Source organism: Bombus vosnesenskii, unplaced genomic scaffold (assembly GCF_011952255.1).
Source record: "Bombus vosnesenskii isolate JDL3184/JDL3185 unplaced genomic scaffold, Bvos_JDL3184-5_v1.1 scf7180000013328, whole genome shotgun sequence".
Lineage (NCBI taxonomy): Eukaryota > Metazoa > Arthropoda > Insecta > Hymenoptera > Apidae > Bombus > Bombus vosnesenskii.
Window position 1 is genome coordinate 96,633 of NW_022882969.1, and position 15,276 is coordinate 111,908.

Below are 15,276 nucleotides of genomic sequence, written 5' to 3' on the forward strand. Positions count from 1 at the left end.
TAAAGTCTCTTCGCTGCATTTATGCATTTGGGTTGTTTGGTATCAGGTTATTGGATAGGGATCGAAAGCTGGATTAATCGATAATATACTAATTATATAATTCGTTGAATTCCAATGAAAAACAACTTCTCTTATTAATATTTTGTAATACAGGAGAACTTGTCGAGGGACAAACAATTTATATAATTGGAGTTCGTTAATTTGCCTACTCACGTTGTGATAGGTGGAATCAATCGGCAAAACTTCAGTTAATCGGATATGTTATTGAAGTTCGATATTTATGAGAATATTCTATTTTATAATATTAATTTCCGATATAAATATTCGTTCGGAGAAAAATGATTTGATTATTCCAACGACCGAATAGTCAAGGTTTTAGCGTATTATTTTGCGACAAACTGGCGATAAATTCGAATGCAACAAATCGTATAAAGTCGCGAAACAGTCTGAACGATCCCAATGAGAGACAATTACGTTCTAATTGCTGCATTGTCACATCAGTTTCATTCTCCTATGGCGAACTTGCGGTTTGAGGACGCATTGAAATGCAGTTTTCTGCCGCGCAAAGTGCACGGTTCGCGTTGCTTTCTTCCCACGCTGCAGCAGAACAAAAGTCGGTTACGTAAACGCGTGTCTCATTCATCGGTTTCCCTCTGGGACATTGTTTCGCGAAATCTATAATTTATTTTTTCCATTTTTGCCTCTCGTTTTGTTCATTATACGTCCGTCATCGTGACACGGTCATCGAGACACGCTGATCCAATCGCCGACCATTCATATACCATGTATACACGTACTTGCATCAACTACCTCATGCTCCACTGAATAGAAACTATGTATGTACTGGATTGTTCAGATATCTCGCATTTGATGCAAGTGGAAAAAATATGATCGAATGAAATGTCATGTTTTGTTTTCAGTTGAATACTAAGAAAACATTAATGAGAAGGATACGGAATTTGTTAATTCGACGAGGTTTATTTTTTAACGGGGCAACGTTGTCCCTCGCGTATTCACGAGGAGTAAGCAGAAAAACGTTAGATTTTCATTGGAACATTGAATTTCGTTCATTAAACGTAACATAGCCACGCTGTCATTTGTTTCTCAATTTTCATAAAATTCTTTTAATTACAAAGAATTTGTCACAGACTCGAAGCAACTGATTGTTGAACAGGATGAAAAGTCTTTTGAAAAAAGATCTCGTGATAGTCGAAGCCCGGTAGTTTGACAAAATGTATCGTTTAAGAAAACACTCTAGTAAAATAAGAAGTTTCTGAACAATCTGATACACGAATTTATGACACGATGGAAGTACCTTCGGTTGGAAATATCTTTAATCGCTGGAACTACTTCGACGCAGTTCGACCGAGCTTCGCTGAATTACTCCATTCGTCGTTAGTCTTGACGATTGCAATTAGTGTCATGAAATTACACGGAGTTCGCGATTCCGTCCTTGACGAGTTCCTTGAATGCACACGACGCGTCAGGCGATCTCAGGTTTAGCCAAAGAATTTCGTGTCCTCTTCGAATCGAATCGTCCCAGCTTGGAACGATCCCCCTCTTGACAGATCGAGAAACAGAGCTGGACAAAATGGAAAAGCAAAACCTGGGGAGAAAGGGTAGAAAGAAGAAGACGGTAAAAAAGAATGGAGACAGAGGAACGAAGTGGCACGGCCCACGTGGCACTCCTTTCCTCCCGTCCTCGTCCCGATAATTAACCGTGTTTTGCACGCCGGGGAACGCGCGAGCAGCCGCGAAAGAACAAAAGGCCGACCGTGGGTCCTAATGGTATCTGAATGAGACTATTCCTCGAGGACCTCCGTCCGTTCCTCGTCCCGGATAATGGATTCGGTGTCATCTAATAATTAATAGAGTTCTTCTCGGTGCTGCCGCGCGCACTCGTAGGCACCGACCGCCTCGTATGTGGACGGCAATCTCATTCATCACGCTTTCTAACCCCTAAGCATTTTAATTAAGGCCATCGCCGTTTTTCCCTCCACCTTCCTTTCCTTCTTTCCTTCTTTCCTTCTTTCTTGCCCCGATTGTCCCTTTTTCCTTAGTGGCCACCTTTTGCTCGCGATTCGCGTGCTTTTGATAAAAGAAAGGTTGCTCGGTGGATGAGGTACAGAGAAATGATGGATTTTGATTAAGACGATGGTATTTTTTCTTTTTCTTTTCTCATTGGGTTATGGCGGAAATGTTTCGTTAGGTTGATATTGAATTTTATCGAGATATAGACTAGATTTCAACTGTTTGTTTGGAAGATGACCGGAAGAATATTTGTCTATCGAAAGATAACGATTATTAGAGTGTTTGAATTGTATATTTATGGGAAAATCCATTTTTACGTGTGTCGCAATACCGATGATTTTTTTTTTTTTTTTTTTTTAGAAATCTCGGTTTTTATGGAATGAGAATTTATGATATCTGGAGATACAAATTTGCGTAAATAGCCGCGGTTTAATAGTCATTGTTAAGCACGAGATCGCCATAGGCCGCGGTGCTTCAATGAGGTTCGGTACTCGTTCGGCATGGGGCCTCACTCCCATGGTGGAAGGTTCAATTAAACAAACAGTTTGTACTCGATCCGTAACGCTTGATTTTTCGTACGTGTTTCGTAAGCACACATTGGCGTCGATACCTTTATCCCTTGTGCCGAGGCAAAATATCCTATCTTTGTATCTCTTTATATTTACACTAACATTTATAAACAGTAATTTTCATTGTGACGTATTTATTGGTCTACGTTTGTGCAAATTCATATGTTTGTTAACGCAACTGGGAAAATAAAACCTAAGCAAAGATTTATGTATGAAGATTCTTCGTCAGTATAATAGATAAAAATTGCCCAGAAGTTGAATTGAAAAGTATAGGAAAATGATGACATTATACGCGCTGTGTTTTTAAATGTTCCGTGGAATTTACTATCGTTTGTCATTTTCTTACAAAGTAGAGTATTGGTTTCATCCGCATCGTTTAGTGGTTGGTTCAGTCCATACTTAGAGAAAGTGTAATTAGTCAGTTTGATTTCTGAGAAGTCGAATCATTCTCAAATATATCATTATCAAATGTAACATAAGCAACTTCGGTTAAACTCAATATTTTCCTGTATTTCACCGAACTTGTTTCGAGCCAATGATTTACAAAGTACAGATATTTCTTATCTTAATCGATGAAAATACTTGTTGGAAAAAGATATTCGCGCAGTGGTTACGCCATTGGAAGCTGATCAGACCACCGCGTGGTAGTCAGCTTCCACATGTCATAATTATCAAACAATTTATGCATTTTATGCCCCGTTTGCGGATAAACCGAAGAAAGAGCGAGACGAAAGTAGGAAAGGTAACGGTGGAACGAAAGAAAAACGAATGGAAGAGAGTGCAGATGCGAGAAGTATTTTGTAGTAACTATACTTATTCCGAGGAATTCCGGACTGTTGAGTGGGCATATCGGTCCGCAGGGTTTCTCCGCGTGTCAATCAACCCTTGGATAGTGGTTGCCTTTAATTATCGAGATCCTTCGCTCGTAGGCCGCCTGTTGTTCGAATCTCGAAGGTGGCCGAGGAATTTCTGCAACCAGTCGAACGTGAACACCGTAGGATCGACGATTATCTCCATTACTCCGGCTAATTAAATCGACGTGACGTATCAGCTTTTTTTCTCTCGTCAATTTTTCATTCGTAGAAATTTTCGCCAATGATAAAATCATGTGTCGTATGTTAGTAGAAAAGTTCAAGCGTAGTTCCTTCTTATATTTGCATTAGGTTGCCACTCGGTGAAAAGTTTAACATGAAATTCTAGAAAGAGACATTCTTGCTGATTTTCTGCTATTCGTTCGACTGTCGCTATATTCCTCCCTTCTATTTTATAGCGGTACTTCTCATTTACAAACTGGCCTTTTTATAACCAACTACCGTAAAATCTATGATTTTGGACAGCAATTAAGAAAATAGGTAACCGAAGAAACGCTGTAATTGTAGCAGGACGAAGAACACGGAATTAATAAGAAAAGCTGATATATTTAATTGTTTGTTTTATAGCTTAAAACCACCGCAAAAGGATGGGGTAACGAAGTCGAATCCCAGCAAACGGCATCGCGAGCGACTGAACGCCGAACTGGACACACTGGCATCCTTGCTTCCGTTCGAACAAAATATTCTCAGCAAGCTTGACCGACTCAGCATCCTCAGACTCAGCGTCAGCTATCTTCGAACGAAGAGCTACTTTCAAGGTAGGTCTCTAATTAGGTGAATTATTTTCAACAAGAGCGGCGATAAATCTTAGTTTCACTTATGAATATGATGAAACGTTGGAAAAAAAAAGAGCATGTATTAAGAAGATGATTAAGTAGTTGATACGTATTATTAACTACGAGAAAAGCGTCCGTCGTGAAGATGGCGGTTGGATACAGAGATTTCTTGCGAGCCGCGTGCTCTCTGGCTAAACATCGTTGCGCATCCAGGAGCATTAGCATCCTCGAATATCCCCGCGAACACGCGATGCTGTCGTTACTCTGTCTCCGAGGAAACAATAAGATTCAAAAACAATGGCTGCTGTTCTTCCGCGATCCTGCAATTCGTCTGTTCACCGTCAAACTTCTCGGTCTCCTCGGCAACCATTGTGATTCACGCCGCTATTGTTGGATTATCGCATTGTGCAAGATGTTACGGAGAAAGTGGTCGACTATGCAAATGCATGCTTTTCCTATTTTTCTCGTTTTCTTTCCTGGATTTGGGAGAAGACTGGAAAAGTTATACAGAGATCGTATCGTTGTTCTTTACGTTGATGATATGATAAGTACGAGTAGACCGCGGATTTTTATACATTTATGCATTTATGGAAAATTTGACGACGAAAAAGTGCATATGACATGCAAAAATATAGAAAATATTCAACGTATAGTACTTTTTACAATGCTTGGTAGGTTAAGCAATTTTCTACTCAAATACTACTTCTTTTTCTTTTAGTTACATTCGTAAAAATACGAATTTGCATAAATACCCGCAGTCTAATTACGTATGTGATAGATTAGAGAACTCTTGCTTACATTTTTTCCCTCTGGATTTGAGATAATAAAATATTTCACCAGATCGTATCATCCCTTTTACGAATACACTGATTTATACATTATTTATACATTCGTGTATATTTCAGATTATTTTAAAATCATGGTACTAATAATAATCGTTATAATGTAACTTTCCCAGTTTGAGTTATAACTGTTACGATCTCCGAATTGATACAAGACGAAAACAAAAAAGGGTGACATTCGATCAATTTTACCGGAGAGATAAAAATTTACACATTTATGGTTACGACATAAGGAGGCAGATATTCTAACGACATGAAATATGGTTAATACAAATCGTCTGCAGGCGGTAAATCATAAAGGAATTCTAAAGTTACGAGCTAGAGAAGATTGAAATCGCGCTAAATGCAGTTAAACGTCAGTGCAAATTTCCATATCGATTCCGAACGGTTCCTGGATAGACGAAAAACGAGCAGAGCCGCGGAACAAGCTGTTCTGTATAGAGCATAGGCAAGGTTTGCCAATCAATAGCCTGAAAATCCGTCGTAAAAAGATAAGCCCGGTTATTACGAGAAACTCGCGGCGCTCATTTGCCCGAAGGTTGTAATTTCTGTACAAAGAAGAGTTTATAATCCGTTCGTGACGCGGAATCGTAACATTGCTTAACCCATTTGCATTGCTTATTCATAATTAGTCAAGATATCCGCGCGGCTATGACATTTTTAAATTTTAGGTCAGCCCAGATACCGTCCCGGTTATATAACGATACGCTTTGCCAGAACGAACAGCGGATAATTTTCGTTAGAATTCAATTTACTCGTCTCAGTTCGATCGAACTTGTCCGTCCGATCTCGATGATTCGATTTCACCTTTGCCTCGTTCGAATCGTTTAATCGAACGATTGAGATAAATTGATCCGCATCAGCGTGACCCAATTTCTCCTGGTTCCATCGCAGGATTGCTAATGGCGTGACTGTTTAAGATTACAGTCTTCAAGGTTACTTTACTTATCGTTATTTATTTAAAAAGCTGGGCAAGGGCAACTCGACAGACGGTTCGCAAGGTAAATTATAACTTGTAAATGAAAGGAATCAGCTTCAATTCTTTAGCAGAGAAATGTGTGCGATACAAGCCAGGATAGGTACAACGAGGTCATAGGTTAAGCCATCGAGAAAGGACACGTACAAAACTTGGGATTTCACATTGGTATTGTATATTTTACTCCCTTTAAGATTTTTTACAATACAAACGAAGGATTATTTATATCTAACGGTATTCTATTTTCAAGAAGAGTAATCGATAATGTTAACTAATATTTTCAATCAGTTGGAACATGACGAGTTAGGTGTTGCACGGTAAGACCCTGATCGTCGGAACCAATAATGACACACGCTGCTAGGATAGTCATCAAGTTGATTATCAGTTAGTATCCTCGTAGAACGAGAAAATACCATTTATTTTTATTTTCTAAACAGAAACATACACTTTTGGAGAAATGTGGAAAGTTCTTGTTTCTCGATCTGTCTCACAAAGGTTCGTCCCCAAATTTTCCATCGACTCATCAAAATGGTTCATCGATGCACATTCCAACGATCAAACTTTTACTCTATTGCTATAAATCTTAACTGCGATATACCGCATACAGTACACTATCTGTCTAGCAAAAATTTAGAAACTTGTTACGACCCTGACCAAGGATTCCAAATCGAGTAGAAAATTCTTCTCGTCGAAGGAAAACAGAGGAGGAAAGAGAGAGAGAGAGAGAAAAGAAAGAAAGGGGTCAGAATTATGCAACTGCATCGGTGGCGGCAGGAGCGCGGCTTCCTGCGCCGCGGGTGTGCAATCTCATCTGCAATCGCAATCAGGTGGAGGCCAATCGAAGAATCGCCGCGGAATAATGGGTAGACGTTCCTCTTTCTTCCCGTCCATTATCTTCCTCCCCCGGTCTGGAGTCGCGAGAAGGCAACTCCAATCTCTCACGACGAACGTGCGCGGCCTCTAAGTGTGCCCACACGAAACCCTCGTAATGCGGCTTCTACACTTTTATCGATTTAACGCCGCTAAGTACTGCGAACCTGGCCACGGACGATCGCTCCCCTCTGCCGCCCCTCACAGCCTTCTTCGCGAGGGAAGTCCCGATGATACCGGTGTCCCGAACGCCTCTTCCTTGCTCTGTTCCTTGTCGAGCGGCTTGGTCGTCTCGATCGATTCCTCTTGGTCCCTGGCTTGGTCATTTGGATTTTTTTCTAGATCGTCTTATTGGATTGAATTTTGTACAGGTAGTGGATGAACTATATTTAGCAGCACGTATTTTAAGCAGAGAAAGATCATTGCAGGATCTACTCTATCCTTCTGTTGAAATTACCTTCGAAGTTACTTTCGTTGCTTCGATCGATTTCTCTCGATCACTCGTTAATTGGATCTTTTCCTGGATCGAGTTCTGAGGTAATTTTGTACGAAATTCAATCCACATAGAAAGGATCTTTGGAGGATCTACTTTATCCTTCTGTTGTAATTAATGGACGTAGAATGGTCCTTTCGTATTACGGTAATTTATATGGAACTTGTTGACATCTTTTCAAGATGGTATAATTGAACGGTTTCGTATGACAATTACGATTGTACAACACTACACGTTGAATTGCGCTTTGAATGCTGTGTAAGTCCGTAGAAGGATCTTTGGCTTTAGTTTCCTATTTAAGCTAATTAATGGGCATATCAGTAATTTATTTCTCTCGTGGAAACGCACGAGAAGCGACGCAGAAAATGTATGCGTCAGTAGCGTTACTTAAACATTCCTCCTTTTTAAGTCTTTTACTGAAGCGCAGGCAAGTAAAAACACAACAGCGTGTATGCGTCAGGAACAGTGCAAGTTGCTCGGTGTAAAAGATCAAATATCCACTGGCTCTTGTCATCCCCGTCCTGGTCGCTTAACTCTACCCTTAAGAAATCAACTGAAAGAATCAACTTACTCCTTACGTACGTACTCCTCAATTTCCTTCAATCGAAATCTCGAATCCTGTTCGCCCTGGTCGTATCGTGTCCCGCGTAAGTAGCGAGGACGAAGCGACGCGACGCGTGGGTCGCGGCGTATGCAAGGTAATGGACACGAATCCGGATCGCGGGGCGCGCGCGACCGGGAATGCGAATGCGGGAGAAGATCGGGGAACGAGGAATGCGAACGCGAGAGGACACGCGGTACTTGGGAGAAGGAGCCAAGCACTCGCGTTCCGTCCATGCTCCGTGTGGTGTGCCTTTACGCTGTATGTCGTGTGTTGTGTGTTGGAGAGCCGTCGAAGAGAGCGAGAGAACCACGTCCCGATATCGCGGATCTCGCAGTATATCACCTGCGGGCCACAAGAGGTTGGCCGGCCTCTACTTAGCGCTCTTGTTGCTACCGGCGAGCGATCCTGAGAGCGAAGCCACGGCCCAGCCCCGGGCATTGTTCACACCGTTTTAATAGGTATTCATTGTCGGACCTCAGATCTTTTCCGAAGACTCCCGGGAGAGTGTCGCCCGATGCCCCGATACCTGGGAGTTCTTGTGCATTACCAGCTCACCTGGTCCCCTCTTCCTCTCGGTCACCTTCTTCCACTTCTCTCGATGTCGGAGTTCTTCCCTCGGGTTTGCGCGCAGCGGCTCGCTAATTGCGAAAAATGCGTGCCATCGTCTAATAAGGGAAGCTTCAAACATGCTTCTCGTTGATTTCGATGGAATTTGGTGTAGGGAATAGCTCCACACGTGGAATAAATATTATCGTACGTAGAACGTAATCTTAGCCGCGGATCACGACCGATCAGTTACGAGAAAAATTCGTTTAACGTTTGGAAGAATCGTATATCGCTGTGTATTCAGATATTAGATAAGGACAAGAGTAGAGGACCGGAGATTTCATTTTCTTGCCTTTATCGCAATGCCAGAGTTCTTCCAACGGCCACGGTATCGCTAATTGTGAAAAACGTGTTCCTTCGTCTGATAAGGAAAGTTTTAGACACGTGCCGTGCACCAGAAATGGATAATAATTCGATCAAAGAATCGAATATTGCTATTTAAATATTGGAGCCTACGAGGAGACTATAGCAAGAAAAAGATTCCGAAGAAATACGGGTTGCTTCTATTTCCCACAGTACAATTCCAGAAAGTCTAGGAAAGGAAAAAGGAGAACCGGTCCACTATGTAAATTAATTAGCCTCTTGGTAAACGCGCTGATTTTTCAAACGGGGCACGTGGTGCGTCCTGGCCTCCGGTCAGCTAGCAGAAACAACAAGAACACAATGACAAAGAAGAAGAAAAATACGACGAAGGGGAGAGAAGAAGAAGAAGAAGAAGAAAAGGAGGAGGTGGCGAAGAACGTTGCAGGAGATTCAGATAGCGGATCGTGGGGGTTGCGCCTCTTTCGCTTTTTTACTGACGCTTACCGTTCCTTCTCTCGCGTTTCGCCATTCTCCGTAGACCCCATAAAAGGTCCAAATCGACGAGTCTCGGTAATTAACCTCCTCCGCGTCGATCTTATTGCCGGCAGTCCCGTGTTATGTTTCCTCGCTTTTTTTTTCCTTCCCTACTCCCGATTCAACGCCACCTTTTTGATGGACTAATCTCAATCCGAAGTTTTCTTCTATTTCTACCTCATTTTGTTATAACACTCGCAGGATTTTTCCATTAAAAGACTCTTGAAGAGTAATTTTAATTGTCCAGCTGTTTGAAAAACGTACATATCTTAAGATATCGTACATCGGAAAATAAGTACACACTGATCGACAGATAAAAAGTTCTAGAGAAAATCCACGACGTAAGGCAACTTAAAATTTCAATGGATGAGCGTTCCAGGAGATGGACTATCGTAAAATCCAGCATCCACGGAAGAAAAAAGAAATTGTCTGGGCCGGAAATCCTTTTTGATCGATGCTCCTAAGCAGCATGGCAAAGCGTCGCGTTCAACAGTGCAAAGAATTCATTACTTTCCCGCTAACGTCGCGTCGTTACTCCACGTGTGCGCCAGTGGTTTTGATTAAGGTGTCGGAGGGTGACGAATTGTATAATGAGGATTTGATGCCCTCGCGCGGTAAGTAATTAGTCCACGGAGATTATTAATGTCTTGAACTAACAATTTCATCAAGGACCTTATTCCGCTCGGACGCAATTTCGTCCTCTCCTCTTTGTCTATCTGTCACACGCAAGATCAAACTCCAATTATTCCACCAGGCAAGCCTCGAACCCTTAAACTGTACCTCTCCTACTTCTCACCATCCACCACTCTGCGCGTTCTTCTTTACGCGTTACTCACGGTGTTTAAAGGAATCTTGTCAAACGCTTGAAATTGAAGAGCTTTCCGATAGAATGGCCCGTAAGACAAAATTGTGAAGCAGCAAGAATCTATCTGAATAATTTCCACGAATATCCGGTTAAACGTGAAATGGAACGAAGACACCGAAGGATAATTTAGACCTCAGTTAGACCTTTAGAAACAAGGGTCTTGAAACGCAGAATCGCCTAACCGATAATAGTTGTGAGAGCAGCTTGTATCGGCCGGTCTACCCCCGAAACGTGACTTGAAAACGCATAACATGGACGTTGATGAAGAGATACACATCGGAATAGTTACCTTCTCATCATTACGACTCATTTACATTTTTCATTTTGACCTGACACCTGGCGGGAAGGAACAGCAGGAGAACCACTGCGTGACGAGAGAAACGAGCGAGGGGAATTTAGAAAACGCGAAGACACACTGGGTCAACGGCGAGTGAAGAAGGCAGAAAACGAGGAAGCAAAGCAAGAAAGATAGGAACCACGAACGGACGAACGTAGAAGTAGAAAGCGGAAGCGATAGGCAAACTGGAATTCTTAACGGAGAAAAAGGAGACGCGTGTGGTTTGGAAGTAGAAATAGAATGGGTAAACAACGCGAGGATGGAGGAAGGAAAATATAAGGAACGGAAAGAATAACGAGGAAACGGGAAAAGAAGAAAGTACAAATGATAGACTAGTTAAAATTCTTAAAAGGGGAGGCGGGTAATTTAGAGATCGAAAGGAAGACAATTAATGAAACAAAAGGTGGAAGAACGGAAATAACGTAGAAAGAAGAGAAGATCGTAAGAAGAAAACAGAAGTGGTAGATGGACCAATAATTACAGATAATTCAGGAATTGTTAAACCGAGGGTGAAGGAAGAAACAAAAAGTACGATTGAAACAGGAAACAGAGGGAAGAAATAAACGGAGAACGATGTTAAGGAAGTAACGAACGCGTAGAATAAAAAGCTAAAGAAGTCTCTACACCGGTGTAAAAATGGCGGTGGAAGGAGCAGAAATAGCCGAAAGAAGAACAGAAGAAACATTGACAGCGAGGATCGTGGAGGAACAAAGAGGAGAAAGGAAATCAACGAAACGGATCTGTGGAGTCGGCAGTCGAGAACCGGAAACGGCAGCCGGATTATGGAAGATCGTAAATCGATTAAATTCGTCGGCGCAACCACGCTACCAAGCAGCGCGCAATTATTTAATTTCGCCGATTATCTTCGCTCGAGTTCATTTTTCATGTCATTATCGCGATGCGGTACCCGGTGCCTTTTATGATTTCCCATCTCGCGACTCACTATGATCGCCAGCCGTCATTGCTATGAAGTCATCAGCCCGAGGCTGACGATCGAGCGCGCGCGACCGCTTTGAAAAGTGATTTTCTTTCCGCCTGTCGCCACGGGCTTTCTGTCTCACCTTTACCTTCCCGCGGCCACGCGACGTCGTGTCGCTCACAAGTGATTTTTGTCGAAAGAAAATATTTCGTCGTAGAAATGGTAAAGAATTTCCTCTCCCCCTTCTTATTGTTATTAGTACAATCGATTAGTTTCATGTAAATGCCGGGTAAGTTTCGTCGATACAAAAGGGATATTTGAAGTTGGACAAGAATTATAAAAAAAATTGAAATCAACTTCAAATATCTCCTCTGCGTCAACGAAACTTGCTCAACATCTATATCGAATTAATTATTTATTAATAAGAAATTCTATTTCGTTCTTATTATTTGGAATTTTATAGACTGTACTTTATAGAGTTATTTTATTTACTTTTCCTAGGGCAACGATTGATAATTGGGGCATCCAGTGGGATCCATAAAGAACATTTGGAATTGATATTCTATGGATGGAAGGAAGTTCAACTTCTTTCTTGTTATTCTGGAAACAACCGATATTTAAGATCGTAGATAAATTCCATTATAATCCACCGTAAAAGTTTGAAGCCCACATATCAGAAATGATTTACCACAGCAGATATGGAAGGAAATTTAATTTCTTGCAATAATTGCCAATTAACATTTCATAAATCTCTAGATAAAATCCACCGTAACCTATAAATCAATCTCTCTTCCAATCCTTATCCGTCCCTTATATCTAGATTCCCAAATAAGTGATATTCATCAGTTCTAAGTTAACAAGTATCAGAATTAGAGAAACAGGTCCATATTAAATAGCCGTCATTAAACAGTGGAAGGCGATCGTTGGGTTCTATCTCTGTGTATTCAGTGTCATCGAGACAGCGTGGACGATCCGTCCCGATTGGCGGCTGAAACGGCCGATCGAGATACGGGAAAAAGTTCGTTGGGACATCTGCCGCGAGCCATCAAGCCCTTCCGATGACGCGGCCATGAGTTCGAGGACCGTATGCATTTTTCTGATAGGGACCCTGAAGACTGGTTCACGGAAGGAATGGCACGCGTGGCGATCGGTATCGGGGACAGAACAGTCGGTCCTCCATTTCGTACGGGCAACATCCGATTTGCCTTTAATCGGTTCGACACCGAGCGGTCGACTGCTTGTCGACCGGACACGCGATAACTATCGCTCATTAACGTCATTATTAAAAATGCGGCAATTAGACCGCGGCGAATATCGACTTATACGGAGCCGGGACCACGAGAACTGTTTGTCGATCGGCGAACACCTTTCTTCTTCGTCATCTTCATCGGCCGACAGAGAAAGCTAGCTGTTACCGGTTATTTCGCTCGAATTCAGCTCGACAGGTTTCACCTCGAACGACATATGAGCGATTTTAGGGAATGGAGTCGTTAACATTTTTCAAGGTCCTTTTTAAGAGTCTCGTCGTGTGCACGCTTGAAGGAATTGTGAAGATAGTATGATAAATAAGGTGGTAGGTAGCGAGTCGAAAATTACGTAGTTCAAAGGCCTCGGTGCTTTGAACAGGATAAGCAGAGGGATGATGGAAAAATGTTTCTTATTAAATAATTTCGAATTGTGGAGTGTTTTCGCAAAGGAATTGTTCTTATTTTCATTTTTGTTCCAAATTTTGGAGTAATTTCGATAGAATTGTTCTTATTATAGCTTTAAATTTCTGGCTACTTTTTTTTTGTAGAAAAATTGTTCTTATTGTAGTTGCAAATTTCGTGGAGTTTGATAAAAGAATTGTTCTTATTATACTTGTTTTATATTCAACGATCTTAAATTTCAAAGCTTTGAAAATAATTAGAGACGATAAAAGGGTTTCTCGCACGAAATTTTTTATTACAGTTACGTTATTCTTGAAGCTATTATACCTGCTATTTCTCAAGCATTATGCAGCGTCTACGTATATGCAGTTGGCAATAATCTCCACCGAGATTTTTCCCTCGAAGAAACGCAACGATCGCCATCATGCGGTAGTGTCCAACTGTATCATTTTGATCGTCTTCCATTTTTTTCTTTTCTTTTTTTCTTCACTGGCTGTCCAGTAACAACGTTATCGTCAACAGTGGTCACGCGAAAGGAAACGGACACGGTGTAACGTATCCGTGTTCTCCAGCGCAGGATAATTCACGCAACTGGAGAGAGAGTACGCAACGATTAATCGTTCGGATAATCGAACGTAAGAAGCTCGTCAGTCCGCTGTTCCTGTTCGTGAGATCCGTATCTTCGTACAATGTATTTAGACGTGTTTGCGGTAATGAAATATGATGCAAATCGCCGCGCGGATGATTGCATACGTGGCTATGAATAAATATCGCGGCGAGCATGTCTATTAGGTGGTGATAGAAGATTGAACGTACCTTCAGACAAGATTAAAATCGGGCTATTAATCGTGATCGAGGACGATTAACCAATCGATTTTACGGATACGTTTCAAAAACACTTCACGCTTCCTTCGAATCATCTTCCTATCTATAATAGAACTATAGCGAAGGACTTCCCTTGTCAGAATCGATAGGAAGACAAAACTGTTTGGGTTAATACAATAGTCGCCTCCCCGATATGAAATTTAATTTATCCAAATATAGATTAAAATTAATCGACAGGTTCTTTAAATATCTATAGATAGCTTATCTTGTTAGCCGCTATGTCGCTTGATTTTGTTGACATAAGCGACTGCGTAGAGCTACATTCTTTTTATACTTTGAACCATCGATGCTGTTTTTCGAATTCCACGAATGCTTCGACACGAGAAGATACCTCTTCATTACCACTTTCGTTTGCTGTTTCCAGTTGTATAAAATCGTCGTTAGTACGGTGTTTATCGCAGTGAAACCATTTCATTAGATCGGTATATTTCAGGTTTTTCTACTATTGCTGCCAGCATCTGAGAAATCTACGTGCTTTAGATAATTTGCAATATCATATGCTTGTTTTTTAATGTCTGTGATTACGGCTTTTCCAACATGATGCAGTTTTGCTAATTCCGTTGCACTTACATCACTTCCGACTGTTTTAATTATGTCGTATTCTGTTTGGATAATTAGAACGCTACTAGTTTCATACCAGATTCTTATAATCGGAACGCTGATAAAATATGTATATACTTGAGAGGGAAAAGGGCATCGTTCGTTACTGGGAAATGTTATTCGAAAATTTTCAGTATTATAATTTCTCTAACTTTCGCTATTCGGATAATATCGAAAAAATTGAAGCTCGATATGAGTTAAATATCTCGGAAAGAGGATTTCAACGAACTCCAAACTGCTTGGTAGAATTTTTAAAACTTTCATCGTTATGATTTATTTTTGTGAAGGATAATTATCGATAAATATACACGGCTGAATTTGTGGATTTTCCAAATATTCCCATCTATACTGAAATTACTGAAATGTACAACATTCTCGTCATTATAATTTCTCCGATACGATAGAATCGGAAAAGAATTAGAAACAAGTTGGTGCGAGGATGGTGGCAAAAAGGATTTAAATGAGAGTCCCAGCTGCTTGATCGAGTTTGATACATGATGTACGAAACGGCTCGCTGATAAGAGCATATTTTACAAGAGCGCAGA

At 41.2% G+C, this 15,276-nt stretch overlaps 1 protein-coding gene across 2 annotated transcripts in view; it reads left to right on the plus strand.

Moving 5' to 3' along the window:
• LOC117235851 (aryl hydrocarbon receptor protein 1) overlaps positions 1-15,276 on the plus strand; it is a 156,090-nt gene that overhangs the window by 56,084 nt on the left and 84,730 nt on the right. For both annotated transcript variants that reach the window (XM_033498277.1, XM_033498278.1), the window contains exon 2: positions 4,040-4,230. In XM_033498277.1, the coding sequence (XP_033354168.1) occupies positions 4,040-4,230 (191 nt within the window). The remainder of the gene's footprint in view (positions 1-4,039; positions 4,231-15,276) is intronic.